Genomic DNA, 17,157 nt, shown 5'->3' with positions numbered 1-17,157 from the left:
CACTTGTTATTAGCACTTAGCACGGTTTTATTAGTCATTGTCAGACAGTGTTTGATAACTAAAATACCCCCCGCTCTCTCTCTCTTTGGCAGTATGAGCCAGAGGAGGGTGTCCTCCACCAGGAGTTTTAAATTTTATATCGTGTACTTTTGGTGGTATCGGTACCGACTACTAGATTTTTGGTATCCTGACATCATTAAGATCTAACGGTAAATGGTCTGCACTTATATAGTGCTTTTTTAACCTTAGTGGTTCCAACAACACTGTGTCTCATTCACACACTCACACACCAATGGTAGTAGAGCTGCCATACAAGGTGCTGGCTTGCCATCGGGAGCAACTTGGGGTTCAGTGTCTCGCCCAAGAACACTTCAGCATGTTGAGTAACGTGGGCCGGGAATCGAACCGCCGACCCTACGATTAGTGCACAACCCGCTCCACCATCTGATCCACAGCCTCCCAATAACATGCAAAAGGAAACTATTCCAGAGCCTGAGAGCAGCTTCCAAGAAAGCCCAGTCACCTTTGGTCTTAACGTCCTGTCGATGTTGCTCCTGATCGACCACGTTGGAGAGCCTTCGTAATACGCGAGCTCGGTGCAGTACGACTCCGGTTTTACGATCAGGACGGGAACAAACGCGATGTGTTGGAGCGAGAACGTGCTACGATTGGTCAGCGCGACGTGGCGGTTAAACGCTTAGCTCGGGTAGACGGTGGGCGGAGTTAAATCATTTGTGTATGTGTGTGCACTCGACGATAGAAATGTTTCAAAATCCACAAATTGAACGTGCAGTGAGAAATGCGTTTCCACTCGAATACAGGAAGTGGATTTATTGTAGACGCGAGCTGCTCGACTGAGTCGTGAGGTGCGACCTGATCCGAAGGACAGAGGTGTAGCGCTGCAGGAATGTGTTAGCCATGTGTTCCGGAGATCTGTGCCGGTGGACAGAGGAAATAAAAAAAAAAAACACACACAAAATGTGACAGAACAACTAGATTAAAACATTTCATCATCGAGTCGTTTATTTCGCACCGCCTCCGTGTTCGCTGTGATCTTTGTGATTTCTACGCACAGAGATCTTTAATCGTCGCCGCATTTCTAAAACAACGGATGAAAAGCTTTCAGAGGACGTTCTCAGCCATACACACACACACACCTCGGCCAAAGTTATTCTGCCTCTCTGATTCAGACTCACAGGTGTGAAAGAGTGTACATCATAGAAACTCTATACACAGGTTCCAAGGTATAAATAGTAACGAGAAGGTTACAATTCCTGGTTCTAATGGGTCCACTTTCTGCTGAAAGCCATTCATGGCTCAAGATGCAGGTGTAACACTCCACCATCAACACCGTCCCACGCTTCTTTTACTATATGGGGATGGAGACGATGGTGGGCAGCTCCCCGATGGGCGGAGGTTTGTACTTCTCGAGTCGCATGAGCCGTCGCAAGATGTCGTCTCGGTCTCTGGGCCAGCTGAAGATGTGTGTGTTCTGGAGCCACGCAGGAACGTGGCACTGAGGACGACACAGTTCGATCGGATTAACAACACTTCGTGGTAATCACTGACGGTGCAAACAAACATTGTCAGATTTCTGTTAATGATGGTTAATCCTGACTCTGAAAAATAAATCCTGCAGGATTTTGCAGGATGAAAGTCAAGGACGGATAAAAGATTCGATTGGGTTGCCAGGTCTAAAATCCCTCCCCCAAAGATGACAGATAGAACAGCACCTAGGATTTAAGACCACTGTTATCCAGGAGTTCCATTTTAACTTCTAGAATTTGACCGGTGATTTTGATACGAGTTACTGAACACAAATATACATGATTTGAATTTAGATTTCATCACAAACAGATGCCTAAGCAACTTTCACATTTTTCCACCGAATTGCGAGACGACTAGAAAAACTAAGTGGCATTACTTTAAGCCTGACATGGAAGAAGATCGAACATTGTACATTAACATTGGTCTTGAAAGCAAATTAAGAGCCCCCCCCATCACAAGACAAAAATAAATGATTTTAATTATTGAGAATATGATGAAGCAAAATAACTTAGAATTTACATCTATACCCTAGTGGGCACGACGGCCATTGAAACAAAACTACTTCCTGCTGGTGCTGATCTGGGGATCTTTCGTACTAGACCAATGAAAAAACCCTATTTCATTTTATTTTATTTTATTTTATTTATTTATTTATTTTATTACCAAAGGATTATGCAGTAGAAAGAGGCCCTTAGCTACCACCAATTACTTCTCTTATGTACCAGTATTGCAATAAAAATATGAATAAAGGAATGAACAACTCTTACTCTCTTGGCACCAGGAAACAACACCGGGATGAATCTGAAATTCCTGCACCCGTTCTGAATGAACTCGTTCTGTAACTGTAAGATAACGGCACAGTGCAGAACACACAAACAGTGAACTCTATATACTGTAAACAAACATTTTTCTTTCCCTTATGAAGTATTCTGGAGGAAGAAGAACCCACCTGTTTGTGGATATAGACGGTGTTGAGCGTTTCATCATTCTCTACGCATAATGAAGCATTAGTTACGATCTCGAAGTACTTTGGGCTGATGATGATGATGATGAGATAGTCTTTCTAAACAGAAGAAACATTAAATACACGAGACAATATATAGAGGAAAGAGAAAAACAGGAATCCAGGTGCTTTCAGAACATTGTAACTTAAAGCCCTAAGACTCGCAACTCGACTCAGAATTAAGGCACTAAAGCAGGCAACTCGACTCAGACTCAACCTTCTGACTCTCAAGTCGACTCAGACTCAACCTTCTGACTCTCAATTCGACTCAGACTCAACCTTCTGACTCTCAGCTCGACTCAGACTCAACCTTCTGACTCTCGGCTCAACTCAGACTCAACCTTCTGACTCTCAAGTCGACTCAGACTCAACCTTCTGACTCTCGGCTCGACTCAGACTCAACCTTCTGACTCTCGGCTCGACTCAGACTCAACCTTCTGACTCTCGGCTCGACTCAGACTCAACCTTTCTGACTCTCGGCTCGACTCAGACTCAACCTTCTGACTCTCAAGTCGACTCAGACTCAACCTTCTGAATCTCAAGTCGACTCAGACTCAACCTTCTGACTCTCGGCTCGACTCAGACTCAACCTTCTGACTCTCAAGTCGACTCAGACTCAACCTTCTGAATCTCAAGTCGACTCAGACTCAACCTTCTGACTCTCGGCTCGACTCAGACTCAACCTTCTGACTCTCGGCTCGACTCAGACTCAACCTTCTGACTCTCAGCTCGACTCAGACTCAACCTTCTGACTCAAGTCGACTCAGACTTTGAAGCTCGTGACTCAATTTGACACCAACTACAACGCTTCTGACTCGGACCCCAAAGCTTCCGACTCGCAACTGGACTCGAACCCCAAAGCGCCCGACTCCCAACTGGACTCGCACCCCAAAGCTTCCGACTTGCATCTGGACTCGCACCCCAAAGCGTCCGACTCGCAACTGGACTCGCACCCCAAAGCTTCCGACTCGCAACTGGACTCGGACCCCAAAGCTTCCGACTCACAACTGGACTCGGACCCCAAAGCACCCAACTCGCAAATGGACTCGCACCCCAAAGCTTCCGACTTGCAACTGGACTCGCACCCCAAAGTTTCCGACTCACAACTGGACTCGCACCCCAAAGCGTCCGACTCGCAACTGGACTCGGACCCCAAAGCTTCCGACTCACAACTGGACTCGCACCCCAAAGCGTCCGACTCACAACTGGACTCGGACCCCAAAGCACCCAACTCGCAAATGGACTCGGACCCCAAAGCTTCCGACTCACAACTGGACTCGCACCCCAAAGCTTCCGACTCACAACTGGACTCGGACCCCAAAGCTTCCGACTCACAACTGGACTCGCACCCCAAAGCGTCCGACTCGCAACTGGACTCGGACCCCAAAGCTTCCGAGTCACAACTGGACTCGCACCCCAAAACGTCCGACTCACAACTGGACTCGCACCCCAAAGCGTCCGACTCACAACTGGACTCGGACCCCAAAGCGTCCGACTCACAACTCAACTCATAATTCAAATTATGCGACTCACAACTCGTCTTGGACTTGCAACAAGTAGCATTTTCACGAAGTTTTAAATTATGACCAACTAGGAACCCCAGTAACCCTACAAACAAAGCCCAAAATCAACACAAACGCACATGGTGTACATTTTAGACTGCACAACAGTGTAGAAATGTTGTGTATTATCATGTCTATCGCAAGAAACTATTAGCACACAGCTCATAGAAATTGGCACAGCACTTTTCCAAGTGTGAAGAAAAAAAAAAGAAAGAAAAAAAACCACCTAGTGTGTGTTTAAACCTCGCATTTAAGTATCAGTCATCGACATCGAGTGAAAACAGACAATGCCCTACTAGAATAGTGTCTTTTACCACAGGACGTCTTATGCTAGCATATATTAATGCTGAGACTAGCTGAAATTAGAGCTAGTCTTGCGGCCGTGTTCTAGTTGCTGCAAACTCAACACCAAATCAAATGAAATCAGATAAAACTAAAAACTTACCTCAGTAATGTACCTTTCCATAAAGTCAATCTTACTTATGCTCCTGAACTGCTGTTCAAACATGTCAATCTGCAAATACAGAGCACAGAACAATGCTCCTGCTGTGAATTCAAATGACTTTTCTTGCAGTAATTAAACAAGGAGTACAGAAATAAAGTCAGTCCGAGGTTAAAATAACTTTTTTTTTTTGGGGGGGGGGGGGGGGGGGGGGGGGGCGGCATCGTTAGCTTAATGCTGATGCAATCTGGAGAAAAAAAAAAAAAAGAAAAAAAAAAAATGACCTCAAGTACAAAACTGGCTTTCTTTAATGAAAAAGATGAATTATTCCTCATTCCCCGGCTTCACGGCATGAAATCTAAAGATGTTCTCTCTCTTACGTGGGTGTAGAAGCCGTTGTGCCTCAGCAGCGCCACAAAATTGATGACCTCTTTAACGTGTTTTTCGTTGTCGGCTTCGTAAGTCACAAACACTTTCCCTGCCATGAGCAGAAAATAAATAAATAATTAACAAATGGCTTACAAAAATAAAAAGACACTCATCCTAAAATATACAGTACGAAATATAGTCATCATAAAATCGTACAATTTATATATACATACCTACACACACACATATATATATATACACAGTATATACACACATAAACATACATATATATATATATATATATATATATATATATATATATATATATATATATATACACACATACACACATAGACATACATATACACTTATATATATATGTGTGTGTGTGTGTGTGTGTGTGTGTGTGTGTGTGTGTGTGTGTGTGTGTGTAACTGCAACTAACGATTATTTTCATAATTATTTTCGATTAGTTGGCCGATTATTATTATTATTTTTTTTATTAATCGGATGGGGGCGGGGCAAACTTTCAGTACCATTTTTTTGCTTATTTAAAATAAAATCCCCAAACGGATTGTTACAAATATAAACTTCAGACTAAAACTTTACACAACTGTTTCTCCAAAACAGAAAAGAACCCAACACACACACACACACACACTCACACACACACACCAGAATATATATTATTAATTCAGTACTGTAGTTAAATTCTGTGATTTTTGTGCATCCATAAAACAAAATAATGCATAAATACTTATATACAATATAAACTAAACTCAATAAAATATATATATATATATATATATATATATATATATATATATATATATATATATATATATATAAATATATATATATATTTCACATTTACTCTAAATTAGAATTTCTCATGAATTTTTCAGTCAAATATGTTCGGAGATGCTCGGAATCGGTAAAATCCCTCTTTGTCAGATGGAGGAATTTCATAGTCGTGTGGCTCTGATGGCGTATGGATACCGCAAAAACCTTTACAAAAGTGTAAAGCGACCGGAACTACTTTTATCCGTGCTGCTCCGGAGTTGGAGATTTGGATAAATCGGTCCTCGATTTGGGTTTAGACGTTCTGTCGTTTCTCACAGTCTCAGACTGCGTGCGTTATTCAGTCATGTATTTAAAGCCCGATCAGCATGGTGATCGACGTCTGCCCGTCGACGTCTACGATAAGCGATTTCGGAGTAAACAAGTTTCCTGTTTCGTTCTCTGTGCAGGGGAAATTCTTATCTGTGGTATTCACACACACTACAGATTAGACTGAAAAGCTCTGGAGTACCACTTAACGTTTGTTACTGAGAAGTGTAGAGAAACTCACTCTGCTCTAATGACAGGGGTGCGGTGCTGGGAACGCTCTTCGGCGGAGGCTGAAACGATTCGTTCCTGCTTTCAGGAGAGGGAAAGCCACAAAATAAAAACAATTAAAAAGTCAAATCACGAGCACATAAATAGGAGCTCCGTTGCAGGAAGAATAAACATGCTCTCAGGACAAGATCTACTCAGGGACCTATTTACACACAAGGAAATATTACCTGGGAATGAGCTCGGGGTCTGAAGGCTTACTGTTACTGGAATCTGGAGGGACGAGGAGGAGGAGGAGAAAATAGAAAGTGAGTGACGGGATCAGAAACAGAAGGATGTAATGCATATATAAAAACACACACACACACACACACATCAAACGTACACCTGCACATTTACGCAGCCAAGCGTGCGGCAGCAGCGCGATGCAGAACATCATGCAGATACAGCTCAAGAGCTTCAGGTAACGTTCACATCAGACACCAGACTGAAGAAAACGTCTGATCTCAGTGACCTTAACCACGGCATGGATGTTGGTCTCAGATGAGCTCGTCTGAGTAGTTCTGAAACCGCTGATCTCCTGAGATTTTCGCACACACACGCACACACACACCGCTAGAGTTTACACAGACTGGTGTGAATAACAAAATGCATCCTGTGAGCAGAGGGTCTTCATGCTGAAACCGTGTTGACAAGCAGAAAAGCATCCCAGCATGCACGAAAGGTCAAACCTTGAGGGTGGATGAGCTACAGCAGCAGAAGACCACATCAGGTTCCTCTCCTCTAAGCCAAGAACAGGAATCTGAGGCCGTCATGAGCGCAGACTCGCCCAAACCGGACAAGCGAAGACCGGAAAAAGACCAGGTCCTCAGATTCCTGTTCCTGGTTTAGAGGAGAGGATCCTGACGTGGCCTTCTCCCGTTGCAGCTCATCCACCTCAAGATTATCGATTATTCGAGTTACGACAGTACATCCTTCCATGTTCTTCTGATCTTTCTCATCAACAAGGCGTTTCCACCCACAGAACTCTCGCTCGCTCAAAGGTTCTTAGTTTTTTCACGTATAAGCTCTAGAGACGGTGTGAAAATCTCAGGAGATCAGCAGTTTCTGAAAATACTCCGACACCAACGACCACGTCGCGGTTAAAGTCGCAGAGATCAGACGTTTTCCTTCACTCTGATGCGTGATGTGAACGTCACCTGAAGCTCTTGACCCGTATCCGCATCTAGTTATTGCGCTCGTTATACGTAAAAACGCTCTTTACAGTGACAGTGGCTGTTATGAAATCCGTGCGTCTAAGAGCGCACGACTGCAGGTGCTCTGGACGCTAATAAAACGACTGGGATTGTGCGGCGCACTGCCGCTTTAGTGAAAAAGTGTGTGTGTGTATTATCTCCGTCGTCCCACGCAACCTGGATCGCGAGTCTGATTTCCTTTTCCCTTCCGAGTAGATCGCTGCTTCGACTCGACGCACGACAAGCTCGCTGGATACTGGGTCTCACAAACAATACAAAAATATAGTAGTAAAAAAAACGAAAAACAAACAAACAAAAAAACAAAACACGTGGGTTTGTTGGTTTAACCCGGATTACGCACGTCGTCATTTCACGTAAAGCGTTTCACACCAAAAGTATCGTTTCTTAAAAAAACAAAAACTAACATAAAATAACCCCCTTCTCGGACACTAGAAATCGGATCGCTTCAGAGGTGGGAGGTGATTTGAATAATCTGAATGGTGCACCATTATAAAATATATATATAATTATAAAAAAAAAAAATCAGAGTTTATTTTGGTATAAATTAGCCGTTAAATTAGGGACAAAAAGTGCAAAATGCGCATTTGTGGGAAACACTGCTGTCTCTTATTTGTTTATGGAGACTTTGGGTGTGTGTGTGTGTGTGTGTGTGTTTGGGGGATTATGAGAGTAAACAAAACATACCAATGCTTTGAAGTATGCGAACTGGAACGGAGTGATGTTAATCAACTGCGAATCTGTTTTTAGAGGATTTCAACCTAACAAATTATATCCTAGAACTCAGGCAATTTTACTGGGGTTCTCTCATACAGTGTGGCAAGGAATAATCTGGAAAGACCTTTGTAACATCACAGTCTAAAAAGTGGATTTAGAGAGAAGCGAATCAGTAAATGAATCACATGAAAATGAATCACATGTAAATGAATCACACGTAAATGAATCAAATGAATAAATAAATGAAATAAATAAATAAATAAATAAAAGTGCAAAATGCTGCACTTGACTCGTAACGGGGAAAAACGTCACTACCCGTCGATATGTATACGTTACAGATATCAAGCGATGCGATAAGAGGACGCTGTAATGGAACGAGGACAAAAAAAAGTGAAACCGTTTAACACTCATTTAAATTAACCAAAACCATGTTGGGTAGAAACGAGGACACGCTGAGTCAAAGCCAAACTCTGCCTTTAAGGCCACATTATAATACAGAGCCTTCTGGGAGGTACAGTGCAGACCGGGGAAAAAAACGAAAGCCCGTGAGTTTGTTTGAACTCTGTTCCCGCTCGTCGTATATACGCTACATCTCTCGACGTCATCAACTTGGGACCAAACAAAGACCACAGAGCTCGCGATATGAAATGCGTGATCTAGAATCGGTCATCTTTGATGAAAGAACAGATGCCGAAATACTCGTCATGTTCGCGCTCTACCGTCCGACTCTATCACCGGCGTGACGGATGCGCCAAATATACGCCGCCGCTCAAAAGTTTGGGCACACTCGTTCTTTATTTTTATCTCCGTATTTTAGAATAATAATAAAGTCGTCAAAACTCTGGAGTAACACAAATAGAACTACGGGAATTATGTTGCGATTAAAAAAAATAATGAAATCCGGAATAAATCGAAATAATTTAGTATTTTAGCATCTACAAAGTAGACGCGCGTTTTCGCCTAGAATTTCCAGAAATGTATTCTTGGCGTTTTTTAACAACATTCGTTTTGAAGAAACGGATACGTGGGCACGACTATGTTTTTATCTACGACACCGATTTCACACGTTTCTTCACACACCTTCGGATCGAACGGTTTTTAAACTCGTTTGAGAACACGCACAGGGACACTTTTATCTGCACTTACTGGAAGACGAATACGGCACGTGGTAGCGTGTGTCAGGATGTGGTCTCGGATTCATCCAGAAGGCGTGTCCTGGAGCCGGCCCACAGCACGGCGCCCCGTGTGACGAGCAGGGGGGCAGGTAGTAGCTGTGCTGCGCCAATTCCATAGGGATGGAGTGCAGCGAGCGAGGCTGCTCCAAGCTGGCAGTGTCAGAGCTGTGGCCATCTGGCAGCGAGTGCGAACAGTAATCTCCGGACACGACGCAGGACGGACGTCCGTTGCTGGAGAATCCACCTGAAAAAGAGCTGGAATGGAGCCACTGGTCTTTATGAGGCTGCATGGTGCTGAAGGAGCTTTCGGCATGGCTGGGGAAGGGCGTCTGGGCGGTGTAGCCCGCTGGCAGGCCCAGGCGAGGTTGGTACGGTCCGTAGCCGGACTGCGTGCTGCTGCTCTCGCTACTGCAGAAGTCGTGGAAAGCGGCGGACCCGCGGTGAGGCGACCGAGTCGTAGCGGGTAAAGGCTGCGGGTCGACGGTGCTGACCTCGGAGACAGAATCGGAACTGAGCAGAGTGTCTCTGTCGCTTTTACTCATGGTTTCGTCGTTCTCCTCAGGGAAGTTAAGTGACTGGAAACGAGAGCTAAAAAAAAAAAAAAAATCAAACAGGACTAATTAATAGTGAAAAATGACTCTCGGCCTAACGCACACAAAATCCAGGCCTTTACTTTATTTTACGTTTAAAAGCTAAACCCATAACACTGCCCGATTTGGCTCTTTGGTGCACTTGTTGACGCACACGTGCATTTTTTTTTCTTTTTCCCTTGTTTATTTTTATTTTGAATTATTTTAATGATTTCTTTTCTCTTTCTGTGCTTTCCTCCTCTCTTTTTTTTTGGACTCTCCCTCTCTCAGGAGTGACTTGAATATTCCACAAAACTGTAACAGGTCTGAAAAATAAATAAATAAATCAAATAACCTTTCAATAAAAGTTTGTTTTAACGGCGGCACGAGACGTGAACAAAGGCAATACCGATACCAAGACTGTCAATCACAAATATCTGGGTTGAATTCTCGAATCTGATTGGTCGGAAGGTGTGGGTTAACCTTCTATAACTGCACGGCTTGAACAACAGCTCTGGCTGGAAGATGAACAGCAGGTTTATCGTTCTAACACGTTATCGTTTCTATAGTAACGACTCGTTCGCAGCGACTTGTACTTTGGATGCTCCGTGTAACTTTAGCCTAATAGATAAATAAATAAATAAATAAATAAATAAGGTGTTGTTATTGTTTAACAAAGAAAAGCGATCAGTGATGTGGTGAAGTTTTATTTATTAGGAGATGCTTATGAAACAATTCTGGAGTCTCGGGTGTCGGCACTTTGTGAAGCTTCCTAGCGTGGGAAAGTCTTCAGGACAGAGGAGTTTGAAGGTTACGTGACAAGCTGTGTTTCTTTTTCATCTCATTAACTTCAAAAGAGAGAGAGAGAGAGAGAGAGAGAGAGAGAGAGGAGGAAAAAAAAAAAGAAAAGAAAAAGACCGGCTGATATAACGTAAGCCATAATTGTTTGGTGTTGTTCCGTAGACTTGCTTCTCTGCCAGTATGAACGAGACGTATATACGATATGATCGACTAACCTGAAAAGAATCTCATCAGAAGCAAGATGAAAGTAACGGCCTCTACCTCTTATTTATTGCCGTGGGCGAGACGAGCAGATTGCGCAACATCATTTTTCCAGTGACTGAAAGACCGACGCCATCTCAGGGTCTCAGGAAACCTGCACACAACAGGACCACATTGAGAAACCACACTGAAAAACCACACATCCACACTACTGTACTATTTTATTTTATTTTTTGCATTATTCATATTAGTAGAAGGGTCTGTTAAAGGACTACATCTTTAATTAAGCCCTCATTTTTCATATTAGATTTTACTTCTGTGAGTAGACATATACATATACACACACACACATATATACACGTGTATACATATATATATATATATATATATATATATATATATATATATATATATATATATATATATATATATATATATATTATAAAAAATATATATATATATATATATATATATATATATACACACACACACACACACATACACACACACATATATATATATATATATATATATATATATATATATATATATATATATACACATACATACATATTATATATACATACATACATACATACATACATATATACATACATATATATATATATACATACATATATATATATATATATATATATATATATATATATATATATATATATATATATATATATATATATATTCTGCATTATCCAACACATACAGTATCACTATTACTGGCAATGCAAAATATTTCTACTTATTTATTTATCTATATATTTATCTATTCCATTTATACACACACACACACACACACACACACACACACGAGAGACATTTCAGAAATAAACGCTCTCACTGGGAAAGCAGTCAAGGTTGTTCATTTGAGACGAATTTAGCGCAGACTCACACGTACACTTCCTGGTTCAGCTCTCTGGATTCAACCATCACGGAATATCGAACAACATGGTGGACAGAACGGGCAAACTGCCACCGATTGTTTTTTTTTGTTTGTTTGTTTTTTTTAAATGAAGACCAAATTATGATTAAAATTATGCTAGCTATCTATTTATGATTTTAGCCAAGGTCACGATAAGGAGACGAGTGAAAAGGACCGCACGTCGTAGCACGCACTTGGATAATGAGTTCAAGATTTGCTCATAATCGTCTAACTTGCTAACTAATGTTAGCTCTTCAGCTAACTTTAATAACTTACAAATAACTCATTTTATGACTTAAACGGTGCCAGACAAATAAGGGCGATGCATAAATAATGTAACGGTCAGACGATTTGGAGCGACGCCTCGATTTAAAAGTGAAATCAATTGAGGCGACAATCATAAAATCGATTACTATAGTAAAAAAGACAACAACAACAAAAAAAAGGGCTAGCAAGATGGTTTGTGTAATTTTAAGTAACGTATTGTAGCAGGTTCGGTGATATCATCAAATACTGAATTGTTGCATCAGATATCGAAATCGTGTCATGTTCAATCCGAAGGATTACCACCCCTTCTATTTAAATATCAGGCAATAAATTTAAAAATAAAATAAAACAACTCTTGGAAAAACAGTACTTAAATGTAAACAGATCAAAATAATGTATACAATAAATAACATGTACCGAAAAAGTTTTTTTTTTTTTTTTAAATTCTAATATTTCCTGACTAAACTGTAAAATATGTTGCGATAGCTGCAATAAAATACTGCACATTAAGGCTAGTGGGGTATTTTTTTGTTGTTGCTGTTTATATGTTTTAAAACTAGTAAGTGGTCCAACTCTAATGAATATAATGAAAAGCATAGACAGGAAATATGAATAAAGATTAAAAAAATAAAATAAGATAAAAATCCATTTATAATCTTATCATGGCCCCGCGAGCTGCAACCCTCAGCAGAGCGATATTAATCCGCCGCAGCGCGGCTTCACTTGACCTTTTTCTTGCAGATGGGAAGGCAGTGAAAGTCTGAGTGAGAAGTGATGAGTGAGCGAGGCCGAGGGGATTTCTCTCACTGCTTTGCACTGTTTGTAGCATGTAATATCAGAACAGCTCACACTGGAAAGCACCTCAGTCGTGTGGAAACTCAAATGTGACATTAAAGCTACATGATGGTGCCTGTCAGGTTCAGAGATTCAGAAGCAGAGCACGAACACCACAAACAAGGTCACGAGGGCCCACGAGAGCTGAGGCCTACGTTATTCAGCGAAACGTCCGAGGACTTTAGGAGGAACTAGTGTCACACTGAACACTGCAGGTAGAAGGATATTTCGTTATTTTCCAGTTCCCACCCACTAGCTAGCTCAGACTCCTTTAACCACCTTTTTAAAAATATATATATTTTTTAAATAGTTCGACACAACGAATGCTTCAAGTGGTTTCCTCAAATTCAACTGAAAATGCAAATTATTCACCCCCCCTGAACAGCACAAATACGCAAAACAGGTGTTGTCTCGAGCACACCTGATATAAACTAATCAAGGGCTTCATTAGTTGCAGCAGGTGTGCTTGAGCTGGAACAAATGAAATACCTGAGGGGTAGAAAGTGTATGAAATTCCTGGACGGGGCAGAAAAAGGAAGGTATCAGAGGCTGCAAGCAGATTTGTGAGAAGGCAGGTTGTGAAAACCCCTCGAGTGACTGTAAAAGACCTGCAGCGAGACCTGGTGTAACAGGTGCTGAGGTTACGGTGAGCACAGTAAGGTGCGTACTAAACGCAGAAGGTTCCCATGCCGGAACTCCAAGACGTTCACCGCTGCTGACCCAAAAGCACAAGAAAATCACTCAGAATCATATAAATAATCCACAGAAGGTTTGGGATTCTGTTCTGTGGAACGATGAAACAAAACTGGAACTTTTCAGCACGACGGATCAGCGGTACGTCTGGAGGAAGAAGAATGCAGAAAGAACACTCTGTCCACAGTCGAGCATGGTGGGGGCTCGGTGATGCTCTGCGGCTGCTTTGCATCCTCCGGCACTGGAGACCTGCGGCGTGTGGAAGGCGAGATGGAGTCAGTGAAGTATCAGGAAATCCTAGGAGGAAACCTCATGCCGTCTGCGAGGACGCTGAAGCTTGGGTGTCGTTGGACTTTCCAACAGGACAACGATCCCAAGCGTACCTCAAATTCCACCGAGGCTTGGATGCAGAAGTCGTCCTGGAAGATTCTACACGGCCATCACAGTCACCTGACTCAAACCTCAAAGAAAATCTCTGGTGGGATTTGAAGAAGGCGGTCGCAGCACGCAAACCCAAGAACATTACCGACCTGGAGTATCCACACATGGAGATTCCACATCACTCTAGTTTTATCCGGTTTACTTTAGCTGCGTATTAAGTTGTGTGTCATCTACAACGTTTTGCTAACGACATATAAAAGATCTGAATGGTTCAACTACGAGATATTACTTACTGATATCTCTTACTGATCTCCTGAGGCAGTGGAACCCACCGTGAGCACTTCCTTCAGCCGAGGCAGGTTTATTACTAACTCGCAGCTCAGTCGGTGGTAGAGCTTTTACTTATTAAAACCTGTGGATTGTTTTATTGTCATGTTATTTATTACTATTCTTAACCACTTATCTTTGCAGTGATCCCCTGTTCTATTTCTGATCGATTGTTTTATTCTTTGTGTAATCGTTACTCTTTTTTTTTTTTTTAAATATAAAGCCCTTTGAAATTTTGGAATTGAAATGAAAAGTGCTGCATAAATAAAAGATTATTATATTATTAATAAACTTTCAGGGGGGAAAACAAAACCCCAAAACAAAACCAAACATCTTGTTCCGTAGCTTTAATATGTGTCTTTCACCTGGAAATGTCGCTATAGTGCTCATTTAAAAATGACTCTTTTAGAGTCAAGCTTTAAAAAAGATAAGACTAATTATACCTTGCTAGGTAAAAGATACACGGTAGAAAAGGTGAGCGCACCATTCTCAGCGACAAGGAAAGGTACAGTCTAGTACCCTTCCCCCCCCTAAATTCATATTGAATTGTTTAGCAAACCAGCCTCTTACGAATGAGGCTAAATCCTAATAATCAAAAAAAATTATTTATTTATTCTTCTTCTTCTTCTAATTATTATTAAAGGCCTAGATTTAAAACAACAACAACAACAACAACAACAAAAAAAGTATCTACATAAAAACTTACTTGTTATTGCAACGACTGTCAAAAATAAAAGTGCGACTTTTACGCATTAGCACAATATTGAGCACTGTGTTGTTTGTTTGTGAATGTTTTGTTGTCTAAATAAAACGGTACTAAACGGTACTTTTGCTCGTCACGGTAATGGTACCTTCAAGAGTACACCTTTTGGACCTTTGATATGTCTTTTTCACCTGGAGAGGTGGATAGCCTATAGTGCACCTTTAAAAAACGACTTGATTGTTAGAGTAGAAGCTTTTAAAAAAAAAAAAAAAGGTACGCTACATAAACAGAAAGGCTACAGGTGCCGTTTAGTACCTTTTTTTCTCCCCTGAGTAGTGCTAAATTTCTGCATATGCATCTTTCACCTGGAAATGTGAATATAGTGTATGTTTAAATGAATTAAAAGACACATCATAAACATATACATACATACATACACACATATACACACACACATATATACATACACATATATATATATATATATATATATATATATATATATATATATATATATATATATATATACACACACACACACACATATACATATACATATATATATATATATATATATATATATATATATATATACACACACACATACACATACATACATACACATATACGTACATACATTGTATTATATATACATACATGCATAATATTTACATATACATACATAATATAAATATATATATATATATATATATATATATATATATATATATATATATATATATATATACACACACACACACACACATATACACACTCACACACACACTAAACTGTAGCTTTGCTTGTCACCGTGATGGTAACCTCAAGAGTACATCTTTTGTATATTTAATATGCAGGTTTTACAGGAGATGTGGATATATGTAGTGTCACATTAAACTGATAAATATTTAAGCTACATAAATAGACCCTAGGTTAAACTACATACTACAGGATACACAAGGTGTACTCCTGAAGTAACCACAAGAGTGATAGAGAAATGTAAAGTTTGTGCCCCCCCCCCTTGCTGTACTTTCCTTTCTGAGAGAGTATTATTGCGAACTTTTGAGTTGGCTAATAAACCACTGCTGAGTGTATAAAGGCTTGTATAATAATCCAGTAATGACCTGAGAGGAATGTGTTGTGAGCTGAAGAGTGAAGCAGGATGAACTGGTGTTTCCACATGAGAACATTTTCTGTCACATTCAAGAGGTGAGAAAGCTACTGTTTCACCCGCACGCGCCTTCCTGCCTTCCGTTCCTGTCTGCCTGTCTGTCTCACACATTAATCCTGTTTAAACGTCTGCCTTTTCAAACCAAGCTAAATCAGCCTGTCAGCTCATTTATCAATTACTTTGCTTCTAATCCGATATTTTGTTAGTGAAGGGAAAGCGCGCGCGCGCGCGCGCACACTCCAAGAGTTAAAATGTACACTCTTACCTCTGAGCTCATCCACACACACAGCTGAGAACATCAGTGGCGGAAAGTTTTGCGTCCAGAGTTAGTTAAATAGCAGACAGAGCCTAAATCCGGAGTAAACGTGAAGCTACAGGTCTGATCAAGTGACACACTGTAACACACTGTAACACACTCACACACACTCTCACTTTCTCTCAATTACGCACAACCTGATTTCCAATAAGTCCCGCCTCCTGAGCCATGATTGGTAAGTTCACTGTCCAATCAGAGACTTGTTTATTATTATTATTATTATTATTATTATTATTATTATTATTATTTATTTGTAGTTATTTATTGTTTGTTATTATTATTATTTATTAATATTTGCATTACTATATATCATATATATATATATATATACTTATATATCATATATATAAGAAAATACACCCTCCTTCAGTTCTATGTTGTTGTTGTTTTTTTTTTAAATCAGAGCCTAAATTAAAACAATTGTGTGGCCCTCACCTCACTTCTGTAAACAAACAACCTCAGCTGACAACAACAGAAAATGCAAGAAATTTCGATGTGTAGTCAACAACAACAACAATAACAACAACAACCACCAAAAAATGCAACAAAT

At 40.6% G+C, this 17,157-nt stretch overlaps 1 protein-coding gene across 2 annotated transcripts in view; it reads right to left on the bottom strand.

The window, feature by feature from the left end:
- traf3ip2l (TRAF3 interacting protein 2-like) overlaps positions 1 to 16,731 on the bottom strand; it is a 17,558-nt gene extending 827 nt beyond the window's left edge. Inside the window, exons 1-10 of one of the 2 annotated variants that reach the window (XM_017480446.3) lie at positions 16,557 to 16,731; positions 11,036 to 11,129; positions 9,376 to 9,992; positions 6,490 to 6,532; positions 6,276 to 6,343; positions 4,936 to 5,033; positions 4,559 to 4,627; positions 2,498 to 2,611; positions 2,316 to 2,390; positions 1 to 1,516 (exon numbers count right to left, since the gene is read on the bottom strand). The exon at positions 1 to 1,516 is cut by the window's left edge and continues 827 nt beyond it. In XM_017480446.3, coding sequence (XP_017335935.1) covers positions 1,370 to 1,516; positions 2,316 to 2,390; positions 2,498 to 2,611; positions 4,559 to 4,627; positions 4,936 to 5,033; positions 6,276 to 6,343; positions 6,490 to 6,532; positions 9,376 to 9,992; positions 11,036 to 11,082 — 1,278 coding nt within the window. In that variant the 5' untranslated portion in view covers positions 11,083 to 11,129; positions 16,557 to 16,731 and the 3' untranslated portion in view covers positions 1 to 1,369. The remainder of the gene's footprint in view (positions 1,517 to 2,315; positions 2,391 to 2,497; positions 2,612 to 4,558; positions 4,628 to 4,935; positions 5,034 to 6,275; positions 6,344 to 6,489; positions 6,533 to 9,375; positions 9,993 to 11,035; positions 11,130 to 16,556) is intronic. The other variant, XM_017480447.3, reaches the window with a different exon arrangement.
- Positions 16,732 to 17,157: the final 426 nt, after the last annotated feature.

The sequence above is a fragment of the Ictalurus punctatus genome, chromosome 11, assembly GCF_001660625.3.
Source record: "Ictalurus punctatus breed USDA103 chromosome 11, Coco_2.0, whole genome shotgun sequence".
Taxonomy (NCBI): domain Eukaryota; kingdom Metazoa; phylum Chordata; class Actinopteri; order Siluriformes; family Ictaluridae; genus Ictalurus; species Ictalurus punctatus.
The sequence above is the reverse complement of the archived record's forward strand: the minus strand, read 5'-3'. Positions and strand labels throughout refer to the sequence as shown.